The sequence below is a fragment of the Panicum virgatum genome, chromosome 9N, assembly GCF_016808335.1.
Source record: "Panicum virgatum strain AP13 chromosome 9N, P.virgatum_v5, whole genome shotgun sequence".
Taxonomy (NCBI): domain Eukaryota; kingdom Viridiplantae; phylum Streptophyta; class Magnoliopsida; order Poales; family Poaceae; genus Panicum; species Panicum virgatum.
The window spans coordinates 82361571-82380504 of NC_053153.1; the positions used below are offsets into that span (position 1 = coordinate 82361571).

Genomic DNA, 18934 nt, shown 5'->3' on the forward strand with positions numbered 1-18934 from the left:
AATTTGTTATGCATTTACAAAACTTCAACCATAATAAAGGATTTTGGAAAAGAAAACCTAAATAGGAGCTGACAGCTGGGCCCCACCCGCCAGTGGGAGGCCCAGCTCCTAGCTCCCCTGCTCTACTCTCCGCCCGCACCAGCGCCAAGGCCGTGGCCACGGCCAGGCTCGGCGGCGGTTCCTGCTGGCGGGGTCCGGCCGGCGGCGCGGCGGGGCGAGCCGGCGGCGCGGCGGGGCGAGCCCGCGGCCGGGGCGAGCCGGCGGAGCGGGGCAGGGGGCCGCGCAGGGCCGGGGCGGCGGCGCAAGGCAGGGGCGGTGGCGGCGCGTGGCGTTTCGGCGACGGCAGAGTAAGGCGGCCACGGGGCGGGGCGGCGTGACGCTCAAGGGAGCCAGGTGGCCTCAGGGTGCGCGACGGCGCTACACGAGCTCGCGCAGGGCGGCCCCGCGGCGTGCGGCGGTGGGAGCAGGGTGGGCCGACGGCGGCGTGGCAACGCTCCGACGCCGGCGAGGCGGGATTCGAGCGGGGAAGAAGGCTGGGAGGATGAGGGGCTCGCGCTCAGTTTGGGCGGAGGGAGCCCGGAGAGTGGAAATCAACGTGAGGGGTGGAGCTCCAGTGAGGACGTCCATGGCGGCCGGCGGTGGCGGGCTCGATTCGGCCGGCGTAGGGCTCAATCGAGCTCGTGGAGGGGCGGCGTGGGTGCGGGGTAAGGCGAGGGAGGTCGGGGCGCGAGGAATCGGCGAGGGACGGTGAGGGGTGGCCGGAGCAGGGGCGCTCCGCGGCGGGACTGCTCGTGTCGGGCTCAGCTCGAGCTCGAGGTAGGAGAAGGGGATTGGATAGGGACGGTGCGGAGAACGGATAAGAGCGGCACGCACGTAGTACGAGGGTCGCCGCGATGGCCAACGCGTGGAGTCGCCGGTGCATCGCTGGTCGCGGTATGAGCGTCGGGCACGCACAGTGGAGGAACAGGGGAACACAGTACTCGGTTTTGACCGGTTTTTGCTTGCATTTGACCGTCCGAAACTCAAACTTTTATATAGAAACTTGAAATTTGGCCAAAATAAAAGTTGTAGAGGAAGGGAAGATCTACAACTTTGTATTTGGGCGAAAGTTGATTTGAGACTCGGATCAAGGAGAAAAACGTGATCGAACGCGGCTAAATCGATGTTTAACACGCGAACTCGATTAACGCTAATGACATTGCTTAGATCCATAATTAGCGAGTTAAACACGTGATTAGCATCTCGATTAACACCGGGGTGTTACATAGATACACGTGGGCTTTGCTTCCAAGATCAAAAGGGGAAGAAAAAAATCCTTTTTACCTCCCTACATTATGGGACGAATCCGTGTTTCCTCCCTAGACCACAAAATCGTCCGTTTGGACTCCTCGAACTCACAATACCAGATATATCACCTCCTTGGCTGGTTTCCTCAAGTGGTTTTCCTCCTTTTCTTTTATATTTATTTTGGTTGAATTTTTGAAAACTCATAGTAAATCATACAAAAATCATAAAATGGAAAATCCAATTTTGTTGGACTCTATATGACTAGACCTATGTACTGAACATATGATATGGTATACTTCAGTATAAAATTTTTTTCTATAGCTTTAGATATATAATTATCTATAATTAATTCAGAGCGAAAGTTTGTGCGGTCCAATTATGGTGAAAATTTTGTGGTAGACTAATTATTACATTATTGAGCTATAACAAAAATTTCAAACTCATTGGATAATGCATGCTTGAATTATAGATTTGTCTAGGTAAACATTTGAAAAAAATTAGTAAATAACAAACAACTCATAAAATGGAAAATCTATTTATTTTTTGGATTCCCCAAGAGCAGATTTATGAAATGAACATATTATATGGTATAATTTAGTACAATTTTTTTGTTGCAGATTTATATGTATACTTTTTTGTAATTAATTCATAGCCACGATTTTCATGGTAGAATTATGGTGAAAAATTTATTGTGGACTAATCATTACATGCTCGGTCTACAATAAAAATTTCATTCTCATTGGTTCATGCATGCCTGAGTTATAGATTTATCTAGGTTTATCAATATATTTATTTAGGTTCACTTAGACAAATATATAACTCAAGCATGCATGATCCAATGAGCATAAAATTTTTATTACAAGTCAAAAATGTAATGGTTAGACCACCATAAAAGTTTCAACATAATTGGACCACAAAAGTTGTGGCTATGAATTCATTACAGAAAAGTATATATCTAAATCTACGGAAAACATTTGTACTAAAATATATGATATAATATATTCACTGCATAGATCTAGTAATGTGGAGTCCAACAAAATTTGATTTTCTATTTTATGATTTTTATATAATTTACTATGATTTTTTAAATATTCAGCCAAAATCTTACTATTAGTAATTGGAGGCTCCTTTGGAGCCTTCACGTGAAGCCACCTAGGATCCTAGGTGGACACTCTAAAAAAATAGAGAAATCCTATAAATTCTCACAAAAATTAGAAACATCCGGCCATTAATCCAACAACTCTAATTATAATAACCATCGGATCTGTTATCTTTCCTAAATTACCCACCTCTGCCATTATGAAAATAGACTAAAGTAATCTCCTAAACATCTTTCTAAATTAACCACATCTGTCATTATAAAAAATCTAAAGTAACCCCCTAATTTTCACCTATGCCATTATAAAAACAATACAAATACCCCCTAAATTTGTATATAAATTATCCAATTATGTCATTATCATTACAAGTTAAATTCTCATAAATCGGAATCTAAATTATATAATTATAAAAATATATTAAAATGCAGCAATATAAAATTCTATAATTACTATTTCTATCATTATTAATATATTATTTATATAAAAATATTACCCATGATATATGTCATCATATATTCATGTATGATGGAAGAGATAATAATACCAATTCACAAACAAATAGTTCAACTGAACATATATTGAATATATATGGAGGTGCACAAAATGAACTCTATTGTAACTAAATAATGAAAATATATATTTTAAAGTATGTGTTAGAATATTTAATAGATGAAAAGGGCGTGAGATAGACAATTATAATTATTGACCTTATTTTTATATTAATTCTAATTAGCCCGTGCGGGAGCACAGATTGATAGACTAGTAAATATAAAAGAAAAGAAGGAAAACCACTTGGAGAAACCAGTTAAGGAGGTAAAATGTCGGGTATTGCGAATTCGAGGAGTTCAAACGGACGGTTTTGTGATCTAGGGAGGAAACACAGACTCGCCCCGTAGTACAGGGAGATAATAAGGACTTTTTCCAAAGGGGAATCCTATCTATCTTTTGGAAGAAGAAACTCACATATCTTCCGATGTTTGAGTTTCGTGCAGTCTTTTTCTACCTTTCGATTTAGTTAGAGCCAGTTTAGTTTCTAAAACTTTTCCAGCTCTACCGTAATTTCGAACGTTTGACCGCTAATTAGGAGTATTAAATGTGGGTAACTGACAAAACACATTTCATAACCCCCTGGCAAAATCACGAGACGAATCTAATAAACTTAATTATGCAATGATTAGATTATATTATGCTACAACAAATAATATCTAATAATAGATTAATTAGGCGTAATAGAATCATCTCGCGATTTTCCGTCCATCCGTGCAATTCTCTTGAGCATGTGTCACTCTCTAGTTGGCTCTGGTGTGGGTGGAAGTTTGTTTTGCATTTCAAACTTTAAATCTCAAACCGTGAATCTATTTTTGAATCCGTTTTAACTGGTGTTTTGTTGAGAATTAATCCAACATAACTTCCAATTGCACGGAGGATGCATAGGAGTGTCCCATCCATGACACTTGTGCTGTTGCATTTCAAAGTTCTTGCGTCCCATAAAAGTCAGAGTGCAGTAACAGCAAATACTATTTCCACGACGAAATCAGCCATTGATTAACGAGCTAGCCTTCGTGTAACCAAGTCCTCCTACTCAACATTTTTACCGGCACAAATAAAATAAGAAAGAAGCCGCTGCTTCACCTTTTCCCCCCTCTTTCTGAAGATGCGCTCCTTCACCTTTCGGCTCTGATGTTGCTTCTGCTCCGTGCACGCAGCCAGCCCAACCCATTCCACTTCCAGGAGGCTGTAGTAGATGCATTCGTGGCCCACCTGTCGGCGAGGGAGGAACAGAGAACCGGCACCAAGGCACCATGTAGTACCGCTCAGCTAGCTGCCCTACAGGCTATAGCCACCACCTGATGGACTGGCTGATGGATCATTGCTTCGTTTCTAATTCAGGTTGGATTGGAAAGAACAATACACAAACGATCCACTATGGCCGGCTCGGCTTATTAGGTAGGATTCGGCTGCAACATTCCTTTTTTTTTTTGAAACAGTTTGCTCATGCTGTCACGCACCAGCATCTATCGCAACCACACCGATTCGATTCGATTACTATTGCACTCTCATACCTGTATGTGTAGCAACTGACGAGAGGGGTTCAGGCTTTACAAGGACCGGACCTTCAGATTATAGTAAGCATTCCAGGCGGCAATGCAGGTTGAGCTGAGCTAGGCCGCAACTCATCCTTGCTTTCCTTTTGGCAAAAGGGAGAATGTATTTTTCAACAGACAGCTAATTTACTTTTAAAAAACAGACAGCTCTTTTCCTTTTTTATTATTTCAGGTAGTACAGCAGAAAAAGCAGCAATAAGTTACTACTCCTAGGGTGGGAAAAGGCGGCGGCAATGATTGTCACAGACACAGCTGTAAGCTCTGGAACGAACTGGAACGCTGGTGAACGGCGCAGGCGAGCTCGGAACCCCGGCGAGAGTGAAGGTGGACACACGCGAACACTTGGAACACGAGCACAAGAGAGTTTGGTGCTGCCCAAAACCGCAGCGTTTTCTGGTTTGTTCTTCTCCTTTTATTGAACACAAAGCAAAGGACTCCGGTGGCGATCCGCACACCGCGCTAACGACGCGTCCATCCCCACGTCCACGATGTGCGCCCACCTCCGGTTGTCCGAGTCTAGCGCGAGCTATTCTCGCGGGCACAATGCGCATGGCAACCACAAGCCGGTCCTCATGTGCATGACTAACAGAAAGATTACATGCAAATCTAACTAACTCTAACAGACGCTAGGCTCATCTAACAAGTCTCCTCCTGAGCCTTGTGTCTCTACTTGATCTTGACGAGGCCGAGCTTGTCACGAAGTTCACAGAAGCGCTCCCGCGGCAATGGCTTCGTCAGTATATCTGCCAGCTGCTCGGTAGTGCCAACTGAAGCAACATTCACCCTGTCCTCCTCGATGCACTCGCGAATGTAGTGGTATCTTGTATCTATATGCTTGCTGCGATCATGAAAGACAGGGTTCTTACTTAGCTGGATAGCCGATTGTCTGTCGATGTGGATCCTGACCGCCCCTTCAGACTTGCCCTTCAGCTCTGACAGGAGGCGAGTCAGCCAAACTCCCTGGCAGGCAGCTGCTGTGCACGCAATATACTCGGCTTCGCATGAACTGAGTGCAACAACCTTCTGCTTCTGACTCTGCCAGGTGATGATGTTCTTGCCATGGAAGAACAGGACACCTGTGGTACTCTTGCGAGTGTCAATGTCTCCAGCATGATCAGAGTCGCTGAACCCAACAAGTTGAGCCTCATTCTCCCTTGTGTAGACACAGTCGTAGTCAAGAGTTCCAGCAACATACCACAACACTTTCTTCACGGCTGCCAAGTGCTCGGTGGTAGGTTTCTCCATGAACCGGCTAACATAGCCCACCGAGAAGGCCAGATCCGGCCTCGTGTTCACCAGGTATCGCAGCGAGCCCACAATGCTCCTGTAAGCAGTGGGATCAACGCCGGGCGCTGTGCTTGCCTTGCTCAGCTTCAGGCGTGGCTCCATTGGAATGCAGCTGGGATTGCATCCAATCAAGCCAGCGTTCTCGAGTATCTTCGCTGCGTATGCCTTCTGACCCAGAGTGATGCCCCTCTTGGACTGATTCACCTCCAGCCCGAGGTAGTAGTGGAGCAACCCCAGGTCACTCATTTGAAACGTGCCCCTCATCTGCGACTTGAACTTGTCGATGTCGCTTGAGCAGCCGCCAGTGATCACCAGATCATCAACATAGACTCCCACAAAAAGGCGGCGTGTGCCCTCTCCTCGGAAGTACACGGCATGCTCGGAGTCGCTCCTTCTAAACCCAAGTCCGATCAGCGAGCCATCCAGCTTGGCGTACCAGGCCCGTGGTGCTTGGCGCAGTCCATAGAGTGCCTTGACGAGCCGGAGCACCTTCCCCTCATGCTCCTTGAGCACGAACCCGGGAGGCTACTCGACGTAGACCTCCTCCTGCAGCTCCCCATTTAGGAACGCCGATTTGACGTCCATGTGATGCACTGGCCATCCTTCATTCGCGGCGTGCGCCAGGAGAAGACGCACGGACTCCAGACGTGCCACCGGCGCAAACACCTCGTCGAAGTCCACGCCTTGACACTGCACGTAACCCTTCGCGACTAGCCGGGCATTGTACTTGGAGATGATCCCAGCTGCGTCCTTCTTGGCCTTGTACACCCACTTGAGGCCGATCGGGCGCGAGTGATGCGGTGGATCTGCAAGCTCCCACGTCCCGTTCGCCTCGATCGCGGTCATCTCGTCTAGCATGGCAAGGCGCCAGCACTCATGTTGCTGCGCCTCGGCAAAAGTGGACGCCTCGGTGTCGCTCGCCAGCAGGAGATGCTCCTCCAGCTCCCGTTGTGCTAGTCCCGCGCGGCGAGGTTGGCCCGAGCACGTTGTCGAGTCTCCTGAAGCGAAGAGGGGCGTCGTCATGATCGGCGTCCAGGTCCACGTCCCCAGCGCTAGGTGGCGTGGCAAACTCCACTTGCTGCCAGCGACGTGCGCTGGTGTCCACGGCGACGCCGGTGCTGGTGCTGCTGCGGAGGAAGGAGGCGCGGGCGATGCCCACACGGCAGCAGGGGTTGGCGAGCGTGCAGGAGACGTCGTGTGGGCTGGCGATGTAGCGGTAGCTGTTGTCATCACTGTGACGACACCAGGGGGCTCCTGCAGCCCCTCCTCGATGACGAAGTCGCCGCTCGTATCTCCCAGCTTCCCGGTCCAGCTCCACTGGCCACCCTCGTCGAACATGACATTGCGGCTGATGTGCACGCGATGCATTGTCGAATCGAAGAGGCGGTAAGCCTTGGAACCAGGCTCATACCCGACGAAGATGGTGCGCCGGCTTCGGTCATCAAGCTTCTTCAACCCCGGCGTCGTGATCTTCATGTGTGCAATGCACTCGAAACGTTCTCAGGTGGTGGACGCCGGGTGGACTCCCAGTCCAGAGCTCGTAGGGAGTCTTGCCCCCCACGCTCTTGGAGGAGGAACGGTTCAGCAGATATACTGTCGCCGTGACCGCCTCCACCCAGAACACGCCTGGCAGCTCCTTGGCCTTTAGCATGGATCTCGCCGTGCCCACGACGGCTTGATTTCGGCGCTCGACGACTCCGTTTTGCTGGGGAGAATACGGAGCCGTGAGTTCACGCTGCACTCCCAGCGTTGCGCAGTACTCCTGGAAGTGGCTGGCCAGGAATCCCCCCCCCCCCCCCCGATTGGTACGGAGGGCAAGTAGTGGCTTGCCGGTCTTGCGCTCCGCCGCGGCCTGGATGCGCTGGATGGCTTTGGTCGCGCCGTCCTTGCTAGGCAGCAGGGCTAGCCACATGTAGCGTGAATAATCATCAACGAGGAGCAGGAAGTACCGGTTACCACTGGGTGTTGGAGGCGAGATCGGTCCGTAGAGGTCGCCGTGGAGGAGTTGGAGGACTTCGGTGGAGCGCCCCAGGGCACGTTGAGGAAACGGCGTCCGCTTGTGCTTCCCTGCCAGGCAGGCGTCGCACAGCTGGTCGGGCTGGTCCAGCAGCGGCATCCCGCACACCAGCTCCTCCCTGCCCATCTTCCTGAGTGCGCCGAAGTTGACATGCCCGAAGCAGGCGTGCCACAGCCAGACGTCCTCCTTAGCGTGCGCCGCCCAGCACACCGGCCGGGCGATGGTCACCTCCAGCACATAGAGCCGGCTTGGGCCCCTGTGCACCTTGGCGAGTAGGCGACGCTCCTCATCGAAGACTCGCATCATCCCTTCCTCGATGAGCACCTTGAAGCCCACCTCGTCGAGCTGGCCGACGCTAATGATGTTGGTGGTGAGGCGTGGGATGAAGTAGACGTTCCCGAGGGTGCGGTGCTCCCCGTTCTTGCAGGAGAAGAGGATGGTTCCGCGGCCCTCGATCCGAACGACGGAGCCATCGCCGAAGCGCACCGTCCCAACGACGCCTGTGTCCAGGTCGGAGAACGCGTCACGGAAGCCAGTCATGTGGTTGGTGGCTCCGGTGTCCAGGACCCATCGCTTCAGGTCCCGGTCCTCCGGAACATCGGTGGCGGCGAAGACCTTAGCCTCCACGATCTCAACCCGAGTCGGAGGCGGCAGTGCAAGCAAGTCGTCGACGCCTGCATCGGGGACTAGCAGGAGCGGTGTGGAGTTGGGCAACTCCACGGCTGGGCCGCTCTCGTCCACAGCCCCGTATGCGAACATGAGGGTGGCCTCGTCCTCCTGGGCCGCGTAGGCCTCCTCCTTCACCTTCAGTTTGCCGCGACAATCTTGGGCCCAGTGTCCCTTTTTGCCACAGTGCTTGCATTCATTGTCCGGGCTGGCCCGGCCCGAGTTGCTGCACCCCTCAGGAGCGCCCTTTCCTCCCCGGCCGCGCGGCTTGCCACATCGCTTGCCCCGGCCGCCGGAGCTCGCTCCTCCGCGGCCAGAGTCGCCGTCCTTCTGTTTGTAGCGGTCCAGCCACTGCTCCTCCGTGAGCAGCAGTTTGCCGCCCGAGGCTTGGGGCGACGATGGTGGTGGCGGCGTGTCGACCTCATCGGCCGCCCGGAGCGTGCCGGTGACCTCCTCGATCGTCAATGTAGAGATGTCAATGAAAGATTCCATGAATATGATGAGTTACTTGTACCAGGGACGCGCCACTCGCAAGTACTTTGCCACCACCTTGGCCTCCGGCTCCGGATCGCCAAGCACCTCGAGGCGCTGCACGATCCCGTTCAGGCGGTGCGCGAAGTCCTCGATCAACTCTCTGTCGCAGAGAGCGATCGTCTCATACTCGGTGCGGAGGTTCTGCGCAGTCGCCTTGCGCCGCCTCGCGTCACCGATCCGGAGGGTCTTGATGGCCTCCCATGCGTCCTTCACCGGGTCCTTGACAGCAAGCGTAGACACCATCTCCGTGGGAACGGCACTGCAGATGGCCTCTAGTGCGGTGCGGTCGTCGTGGTACTCGTCGTCTCCGGTGTCGACGACGTCCCACAAATGGCGCGCCTGGAGCTTCAGCTTCATGAGAAGAACCCACTCATTGTAGTTCGTCTTCGTCGGCTGGGGCCAGTTGCCGGAGCTGCCGGTCTCACGAATCACGTGCTCGACGACGACTTCGCGCGGACGGCGCGACTCGCGGCGGTACTGGCGTCGGGTGTCGCGCGTGCGCGAACGGTGCGTCGGGGAACGGCTCGGCGACGGCGTGCATTGCGGAGTCTTCCCTTTGGGCGATGCTGGTGGTGTCTTGTTGCCACCCGACGACCCAACCTTGGGCGGGGAACGGCCACGGCGCGGCGGGGACGCCATTGGAACGCGACGGGACGAGCGGCCTGGCTCTGATGCCAAATGTCAGCTCTGGAACGAACTGGAACGCTGGTGAACGGCGCAGGCGAGCTCGGAACGCCGGCGAGAGTGAAGGTGGACACACGCGAACACTTGGAACACGAGCACAAGAGAGTTTGGTGCTGCCCAAAACCGCAGCGTTTTCTGGTTTGTTCTTCTCCTTTTATTGAACACAAAGCAAAGGACTCCGGTGGCGATCCGCACACCGCGCTAACGACGCGTCCATCCCCACGTCCACGATGTGTGCCCACCTCCGGTTGTCCGAGTCTAGCGCGAGCTATTCTCGCGGGCACGATGCGCATGGCAACCACAAGCCGGTCCTCATGCGCATGACTAACAGAAAGATTACATGCAAATCTAACTAACTCTAACAGACGCTAGGCTCATCTAACAACAGCACAGGTATACCCGGACCCACGCGCTGGTTTATCTTAACTTAATGATTGGTGATTCTAGCTTAATTCCCCAAAGCTAGTGGCAGTGGCAGCTACATATAAAAAAGGGAATCCCATCCAATTTCTGCTTGGAATCCCGAAAGCTCTGTCGCTTAGAATCACTCATCAAACAAGAGTATCTGATTCCCACTTGGCAGTATCACTCATCAAACAAGAGTAGTTTCTCTTCTTCTCCCAGCAGCTGCTGCCGCAGCAGGACCAGCTCGTTATATGGGTATGTCTAGCTGTGAGCTGTTCAGCTGTTCATCTATCTATTCTATCTAGCAGTGGGGTGGCCGGCGCAGCAACCTGGAATGGCGAGGCGGCGGCTGTCCTTGGCCCCATGTAAGGTTGGCACCGGTTGGCGGCCATGACGTGCATCCAACACCAAATTGGTCATACTATGCTGAGCTAGGAAATTTTATTTTGCGTTATTACCAAGAGTCCAACACATTTATTTATAACCATCTAAATTCGGACTCGGATTCAACATCTCTGTTTTTTTTAAAAAAAAGAAAGTCACCACTCACCACAATGCACTGCTCACCTTGAATTGATCGAATAATCTTGATGTGATGATGCAATTGCAATCGCAACCCTCTACCAGCTCACCGCCTGCCTGCCTGGAACAGCTAGCCCATCAGTCGTCTCAGTTTCTCTTGTCACTTAAGCCACCTCAGTAGCTGTAATATGCTTTGTGTGCTTGCTTAAGCAAAACACTAGCACACTTTATGTTGTTTCTCTCTCTGCATATACTAACTCTGCCAACTTCTATTATATATCCTCTTAGCAGCTAACTGTTTCAGCCCCTGTGCGACCATTCTTCATTCTGCTGCTTGCCACCTCTTCACAAAGCAGGCCTTCTTCTTCTGTAGCTCTAAGCCTCTTGCAAGCTCAGCTGCTGCTTGTGACAAGATCCCCATCCGCTTGAGTTCAGCATCGATGGCGGCGGAGGAGGCAAAGAAGGTGGAGGTGGAGGCGACCAAGGACATCGCCGAGGAGAAGGCGATTGTGCCGCTGCCGACTCCACCGGCTGCGCCCAAGGTCGACAAGCCGGCCGACGACTCCAAGGCCATCGTTGTTGTCAAGGGTATGTAAGACTACAATCCTTGTTAGTTCTTCATCCTCGAAAACAACACAATTGCGGTTGTCTGGTGCTTGTAGTCTTGAACTTGTATATTTCTTTCCTTTTTTTACCAAAAAAAACAAAGGGGCTTTCTACTATATACCAACTTAAACATACGATCCACTCGAGATGCTTCTATTTATTACTTTATACTAGTTTATTAGTTTGATCTCCGCAAAGCTAGCAAAGCTTACAAGGTCAATGCAGGGAGCAATTTTCTCACCTGAACATTTCTCTAGTTATATATAGAGGGGAAACAAGTTCCCTTTCATCTCTTTTCGGAGTACACTGGTTTTCCGGTAAAATCAGACAGATCAAATAAAAACTTAAGGCCATTGTTCGTGAATATATGGAAACAAAATGTCCTCTTTTTTTTATATTTCGCACACAAACTGCAAAATAGACTATTCAAATGCGTGGCATTTTTTCAGCAATTTTTTGTGATGCAAAAAAGGAAGAAACAACAACAATCAGGCGTATCAGCAGTTACTCTAGCACTAGAAGTTATGAGTTTACTGAGCAGAACCAGCTGAACATTCTGATACTCTCCGAAAAAAAAAGGAAACTGAAAATTCTGATATCTCGGTCACCTCCTTTTTTGTGCAGACGCTGCTGAGAAACCTGCAGCTACAGGAGGTTCAACTGAAAGAGGTAGTAAAACAAAAGAAACATGTTGATCAAAACTCCCAATTTAGACAACGGGAGAAAAAACAATTCTGATCGTCCAGCTTAAATCGCCTTTTAATTTCTTCAGATGCTTATCTGGCGAAAATTGTATCCGAGAAGAGATTGACTCTGATCACTGCATGGGAGGAGAGTGAGAAGGCGAGAGCTGAGAACAGGTAATACTCAGCTCAGATGTATTTAATTTGGAGTTTCTTGAAAATGAAATTGTGGGGCATTAAATTCGTAGTTGCTTAGAAGTAAAACGGATTAAATTAGCAGTGTGTGGTCTACTCGAATGGCACTTCACTCTGGTTCTACTTAAATATCTTAGGATGCACTCAAAGCATGATCGAGAAACGAAAGCGCATGCACCTTTCACCTCCATTATATTGCATGGAAGATGCAACTGACCTCTCAACCACACCAACAACAGATTGTACTGTCTCCAGTAGATGAGCTAATGATCGATGACAGGGCTGCCAAGAAGCTTGCCTACATCACATCTTGGGAGAAGGCGAAGAAAGCAGAGATGGAGGCCGAGCTTAAAAAGATGGAGGTATGGTAGGCGATGAGCTAGTTGATGACAAGTCACCATCGGCAAGTTGATGGCGGTTGATCGGTGACAGTTTGCAGCAGCACTGATTGGCATGCATGTATGGCCTGCAGGAGCAACTGGAGAAGAAGAAGGCGGCGTACGAAGAGAAGCTGAAGAACAAGCTGGCGATGCTCCACAAGACGGCGGAGGAGAAGAGGGCGCTGACGGAGGCGAAGCGCGGCGAGGAGATGATCATGGCGGAGGAGCTGGCCGCCAAGTACCGCGCCAAGGGTGAGGCTCCCACCAAGCTCTTCGGCCTCTTGAAAGCATAACAAACGTCATCTCGATCTTCTATGCCGATCCAAGACATGCATACATACATACGTTGGGATGGATTATTATTGTTACCTATATATATATATATATATATATATATATATATATATATATATATATATATATATATATATATATATACTTGGTGCATGGCCTGGTTTGTTTGTGGTTTGTGAATGTGTACTTACTTGAAGGCCACCGGTGTACGTACGTACGTTCTTGTATATTAATTAATTAATTTTGTTGTTGGAAGCAGGTTTGATATATCTGGTGCAGTTTGTAAAAAGGAATTCATCTGTATATGCATATATCGGAGTGCAGCTCAATTTTTTGTTTTGTTTTTGTCCTTTTCATGAAAGTTTTGTCTGTTGAGAGATTAATATCAGTAATATTTAAATCGACATTTGCACTTCCCATTTTGTTTGTTGCTCATCCAATTTCAAAGTGAGATCTGATTTTTGAAAAAAAAAAGTACAAAATTTTGAACTAAAGAAGGTTAGAGGTACACATAAAGATCACTAATTAATACCCCTAATCTCGCTTGCAATCCGAAGGACGGACGATGCAGCTCCAATCTCAAGTCTGAACGGCCACAATTCTGAAGGCGCAACGCAACAAGTGGGTAAGAGAATACGCTTGTGCTCAGGGAAGGCGCATTTACCTTTGGAAAACAAACAAAACTGCCACCCCGCCACCCACCCCCGACCCGATTGGGTATGGGTAAGAAAACAAACAAATAGGCCCACCAGTCAGTGAGCCAACAACCGGACGCCCACGCGAATCTATCTATGCCGCATAGGCCTAGCGGCGGCCGTGGGGCCCACCGCGGCGCCGCCGGCACGGCCACCAACCCCTTGTTCCTCCACCAGCATCCCAGTCCCACTCCCACCGCCGCCGCTGCAGCCCCCCGCACCCGCTCCGCCTCCACGCTTATGCGCTCGCATCCCCCTCTCGCCGCCCACCTCCGCCGCCTCCTCCTCCTCTCGCCCTCCACCCAACTAACCCATCGCGCCGCCATGGCCTCCACCGCCGCCGTCGCGCGGGCAGGTGCTGTGGCGCCGGCGGAGTACGAGGAGGTGCTGGGGCGCCTCTCCTCGCTCATCACGCAGAAGGTGCGCGCGCACAGCGGCAACCGAGGCAACCAGTGGGACCTCATGGCACACTACGTCAAGGTCCGTGCACGCATACCCAAGTCCTAATCCTCCTCCAGGTGTCAATGAATGATCGTTTGATTCGCTTCGATCTGGCTGCAACGGCCCGTAGATTCTGGAGCTGGAGGAGCCCATCGCGCGGATGAAGGTCATCCACGTCGCAGGGACCAAGGGCAAGGTAAACTAACTGGAAATCTAGTTTCATCAGAAATTTCAGATTTTTAAATGTCTCCAATGTCCACCATTAATTGAGCTTTAAAGAAAACACGTACCAGTTTAGTGCTATTTGTATATGGTACTAGGATGCAGTGCGACCAATTACATGTCTGTTCTGTATTGGCTACCAAAAATGTAAAATGATGAATATTGTCAAGTCCCCGACTTATTCACGATGTATCATTTGAAAAAAAATGCATTGGGTGTATCTACAGGGTTCGACATGCACGTTCACCGAGTCAATCCTGCGATCGTGTGGCTTCCACACTGGGCTGTTCACCTCACCACATTTGATGGATGTCAGGGAGCGATTCCGGCTAGATGGGTAATTCTTTGCCTACTCTTCTTTTATCTTATATCCGCACCAAGTTCCGGTGATGATAACAGCAGATGCTTTATGCTTCTGAATAAATTTTCTGTATGCTGATGTGCTGGGACATCTTTATGTTGCTCCTGTAATTGGTGATTGCACTGACGTAGCTCCTCCTTTCCGAGGGAACCAGAGTTGATATTTCTGAAGAGAAATTTTTGAAGTACTTTTGGTGGTGCTGGAATAAGTTGAAGGTAAATGTCTACATTTGTTGTTTTATACAAAATCACTCTGTGCTGGATGCCTACCACCTACAAAGCGCAAACAAGAGAATTAATTTTATCAGGATTATTTTTGTATTTTTGTTATATAAGCTATCTGATCTACCCCAACTTGCTTGGGAAAAAGGCTATGTTGTTGTTGTTGTTGTAAGCTATCCGATCTCACCATATTCCTTTTATTTTATATAAAACTGGTGGATGATGAGGTAAATGGGCTTACTTCCAGGAGAAGACTGATGATGATATTCCCATGCCAGCCTATTTCAGGTTCCTGGCGTTGCTCGCATTCAAGATATTTTCTGCTGAGCAGGTGAAATAAACACAAGCATCCCCTGTCCTTTCTGCCTGCTTTGCTAATTTCAGTCGTTACATCTGTCTAGCCATAAAGATGGCCAAGTCATTTTACTTGCATAGCAGTGGACAAATCTATGATTTTAAGGTGGACACGTCTATCACATATGGATATGGGTTCTTCTGAGACTTCGATTTTACTCACTGGTTATACATCTTGAGTTTCCTACATCAACATCAACATCAACAAAGCCTTTTTCCGTGTCTTTTTATGGCTCTAATAGGTAGATGTTGCTGTCCTCGAGGTTGGCCTTGGAGGGAAGTTTGATGCAACTAATGTGGTATGTGATGTTCTATTCCAGTAATGTATACCTAAAGAGATTATTTTTATGAGCATCCTTGCATCATGTGCAAAGGGATGGATTAGGTCAATTTATAGGCTTGTTCCTTGTTTAAAATGCTGTGTTATCTTGGCTCTCAAAGTTACTCCGTTTAACTGTACCTTGTATTTCTTCTGAGCGATTCTTCTGAGCGACATCATTTGTATTGCGCACTGTGATCTTGAACTATCCAAAAACTAAGAGCTTGACAGGTCTGTAAATTTGGGTGTCTGCAGGTTGAAGCACCTGTAGTTTGTGGGGTATCTTCGCTTGGATATGATCATATGGAAATTCTTGGTTAGTCATGTAACCTGACAATTGAAGTACTCTACTATTAGGAAAAACAAGCTTCATGCTCTCATGTTTGCCGGTGTCCTGTGAGCAGGGAATACGCTTGGAGAAATCGCTGGGGAGAAGGCTGGGATTTTCAAGGTTTTCTTAGTTGTTTCCTAGAAAACTACACCTCAATTCCATAGTCAATTTTCTTTAATTCTTTTGGTTCGCTGGTGTCTGTTATTAACAGAAAGGAGTTCCAGCCTATACTGCTCCACAACAAGAAGAGGCAATGGTTGCTCTCAAACAAAGAGCTTCGGAGTTGGGTGTATGTTCTATTATCAACTCCTTTCTATTTTGTTTGGTTGCTCCTATTCTAGCCGTGATACTTAATGCAACATTGGTTTCTGAAGATACCTCTCCAAGTTGCTGATCCTCTGGTGCCATATCACTTAAAAGGTCAACTTCTTGGACTGAATGGTGAACACCAATACATAAATGCTGGCCTTGCAGTTGCTTTGGCTAGTACATGGCTTGAGAAGCAGGGACATAAGGACAGGATACCACTCAATCGTACTGTAAGTCTTCTCAATCATGTTGCATTTCCAAAAGAAAGATGGCATAACAATCTCTTCTGCTATGATGGAATTCAGGATCCCCTACCAGATCATTTTATTAGAGGACTATCAAATGCTTGTTTGCAAGGCCGAGCACAGATTGTTCCAGATTCACGAGTGAATTCAGGAGCGGCCAGAAATTCTTCTTTGGTTTTCTATTTGGATGGGGCTCACAGTCCTGAAAGTATGGAAATATGTGCCAAGTGGTTTTCCCATGTCACAAATGATGATAGAAGAATACCATCTTCCACAGAGCAGTCTCAGAGTTCTAAGTCTCTAAAGGTATGTCTCAAAGCACATCTCTACTTTTGCCATGCTTGAATTGACCTACTTTTGCATATCTTACATCTTAGATTATTCCCTTATATGAAAATTTTATTTTGAGACCCATTTCAGATCCTTCTGTTCAATTGCATGTCTGTGAGAGATCCTATGAGACTGCTTCCGCATCTCCTTGACGCCTCAACTCAAAAAGGTACCTAAAAAATTTTCAACGATGAAAATATCCATTGCTATCATTCACCATGTAATTCATATACTGTTTAATGTATCGTTTAAACTTGTTTAACTGGTGTCAATTGAATTTACTTCCTTGAGTTCTGTGTGAAGTTTGAATTCACTTTCAAGTTTGACCTTTGCTGGTTCTGGCCTTCTAGGTTGAATGGATGCATTCATTGTTATCTAATTTTGTCAGGAGTCCACTTTGATCTGGCCCTATTTGTGCCAAACCAGTCACAATACAACAAGCTTGGTTCTAATACATCAGCACCTGCTGAGCCTGAACAAATCGATTTGTCATGGCAGTTGTCACTCCAAACAGTGTGGGAGAAGTTACTTCAGGATAAAGGTTCTTCCAAAATCCGAACTTGGTCGCTTTAGCCACTTTTGCTGCATTTCTTAATGCCTTATATGTTCTCTCCCTTGAAACAACCATTGTCTGGTCTGAAGATAATATTCTAATAACTTGCAAGTAATCGGTGCAGGAATAGGTAGTCCAAATTCCAGTGACACTAGTAAAGTTTTTGCATCTCTTCCACTCGCGATCGAGTGGCTAAGGAAGAATGCCCAAGAAAACGGATCTACTTCTTTTCAGGTAAAAGCTCATGAGAACATAACCTTTCCCCTGTAGAAATATGTAATATTTATCATAAATGTTTGTCAGCTTGGTTTGTCCATGCATTCTGATCTGTGTATTTGCTTGTTTCGTTTTTTTTAATGATTCCGGAACTGTTATCTTATCGTTTTGTCTTACTTATCTAGCTGCCTTCACACTCGAATACTCGATTCTGATATATTTGCGTCTCATGGCACCGAACCAGGTCTTGGTTACTGGCTCCCTACATCTTGTTGGTGATGTCTTGAGGCTTATTAAGAAGTGATCTATTTAGAAATGATATACAGCTTGAAGTTCAAAGTGGAAGCAATCTATGATGTGTCCCAGGGCTAACATGATTAGTGAGGGCAGAAATTTCAACGGCTTTGGTTATGATGCTAACCAAGCTGTGAGGTTCTTGACTTTTACATTCAGTGTTTTCTGGCTACGGTTTGTATCCTACACTCAGGAAAATTGGTGTGCCCACTGTTGTATCTCAGAATGTAAACTCATGAATAAGGTGATTTTGATCAGGCCATCATTGAACTACTCGGTCTAGCAATAATTGTGTTTTGGTCTTTCTCAGAATTTGCGCTTGCAGCTAAATCAATCCAATTATTACCCGCGGAGCTGTGATGGTTATGGTTACAGAATTCATTGGAAAGATAGCTGTACTTTTCCTAAGCTTGTGCTGATTGTAGCTAGCCCCGTTAAGGGCTGACCATATATATCCCAATGATAGGGCACAACAGTGGTTTCCCTGTAGCTCACCCGTGCCGTGAGAAACCTGCTTTCCATGCCCAGCCACGATTGTTTTTTTTTTTTGAGGGAAGATTGTGTTTTATTGAAGGGTCAAGAATGGAGACTGCTAGCTACGTACTGAAAGGTCATTAGTATATTGCATCAGTCAGCTGTCCGCGCCAAGCCAAGCCAAAATGGTGAGGCAATCGCACGCCTGCCCTGCCCTGCCCTGCCCCCGTGTCTCGTTTCGGCTCGCTCACACAAGTGATGCTGATGCATGATTGGTTGGCTCGTCGCATCAGCAATTCAACAGCAGCAGCTGCCTCATGGGTCCAGTCCAGATGGCCAAACTGGATGGATTACTAATTTCTGTGCCGCTCATCTTGTCTTGATCCGCATATACAAAACAAAACATTTGCAAGCCGTTACTTGGCTATGATCAGGACGGCATCATCCAATACCACACATGCTATTGCCTCCCTGTTGCCCCATACGTCAAGAGAGAGACGGACGTTTTTGACTTTCGGCTAGGCTCTCCCTCTCTCTCTAGCCTTGATGCACGCTACGCTATATAGCGACTGACAAACCAAACCAGCGCATCTCTGTTCTGTTCAGAACATCAGACACTTGGTAGTCCTTTGACTTGTTGTAACCACCATGAGATTATCAGATAGCAGCAGCTTCAGGTTCATGCTAGTACTAGTATTCACTCTGTTACTCCTGGGAGGAGAGCTAGGCCTCTGCCATGGCCGGCGAATCCCAAGCGCGGAGGCGGTCATGGCGCACGACGTGGAGTCGCCGCCGGGCGAGGGC

The 18934-nt window shown here is 48.3% G+C and overlaps 2 protein-coding genes across 2 annotated transcripts; both read left to right on the plus strand.

Moving 5' to 3' along the window:
• The first annotated feature begins 10811 nt into the window (after positions 1–10811).
• Positions 10812–13094, plus strand: LOC120688031 (remorin-like). The gene is made up of 6 exons (XM_039970154.1): positions 10812–11195; positions 11838–11882; positions 11986–12073; positions 12372–12453; positions 12564–12842; positions 12885–13094. The coding sequence occupies exons 1-5, from the start codon at positions 11048–11050 to the stop codon at positions 12762–12764; spliced, it is 564 nt and encodes a 187-aa protein (XP_039826088.1). The 5' UTR covers positions 10812–11047; the 3' UTR covers positions 12765–12842; positions 12885–13094.
• A 441-nt stretch (positions 13095–13535) lies between these two features.
• On the plus strand, positions 13536–17942 carry LOC120688030 (folylpolyglutamate synthase-like). The gene is made up of 15 exons (XM_039970153.1): positions 13536–13940; positions 14032–14097; positions 14351–14460; positions 14639–14699; positions 14953–15036; positions 15302–15358; positions 15634–15694; positions 15783–15829; positions 15921–15998; positions 16084–16248; positions 16324–16569; positions 16684–16762; positions 16982–17134; positions 17271–17380; positions 17607–17942. Exons 1-15 carry the CDS (start codon positions 13557–13559, stop codon positions 17664–17666), a joined length of 1761 nt encoding a protein of 586 aa, XP_039826087.1. The 5' UTR covers positions 13536–13556; the 3' UTR covers positions 17667–17942.
• The last annotated feature ends 992 nt before the right edge of the window (positions 17943–18934 follow it).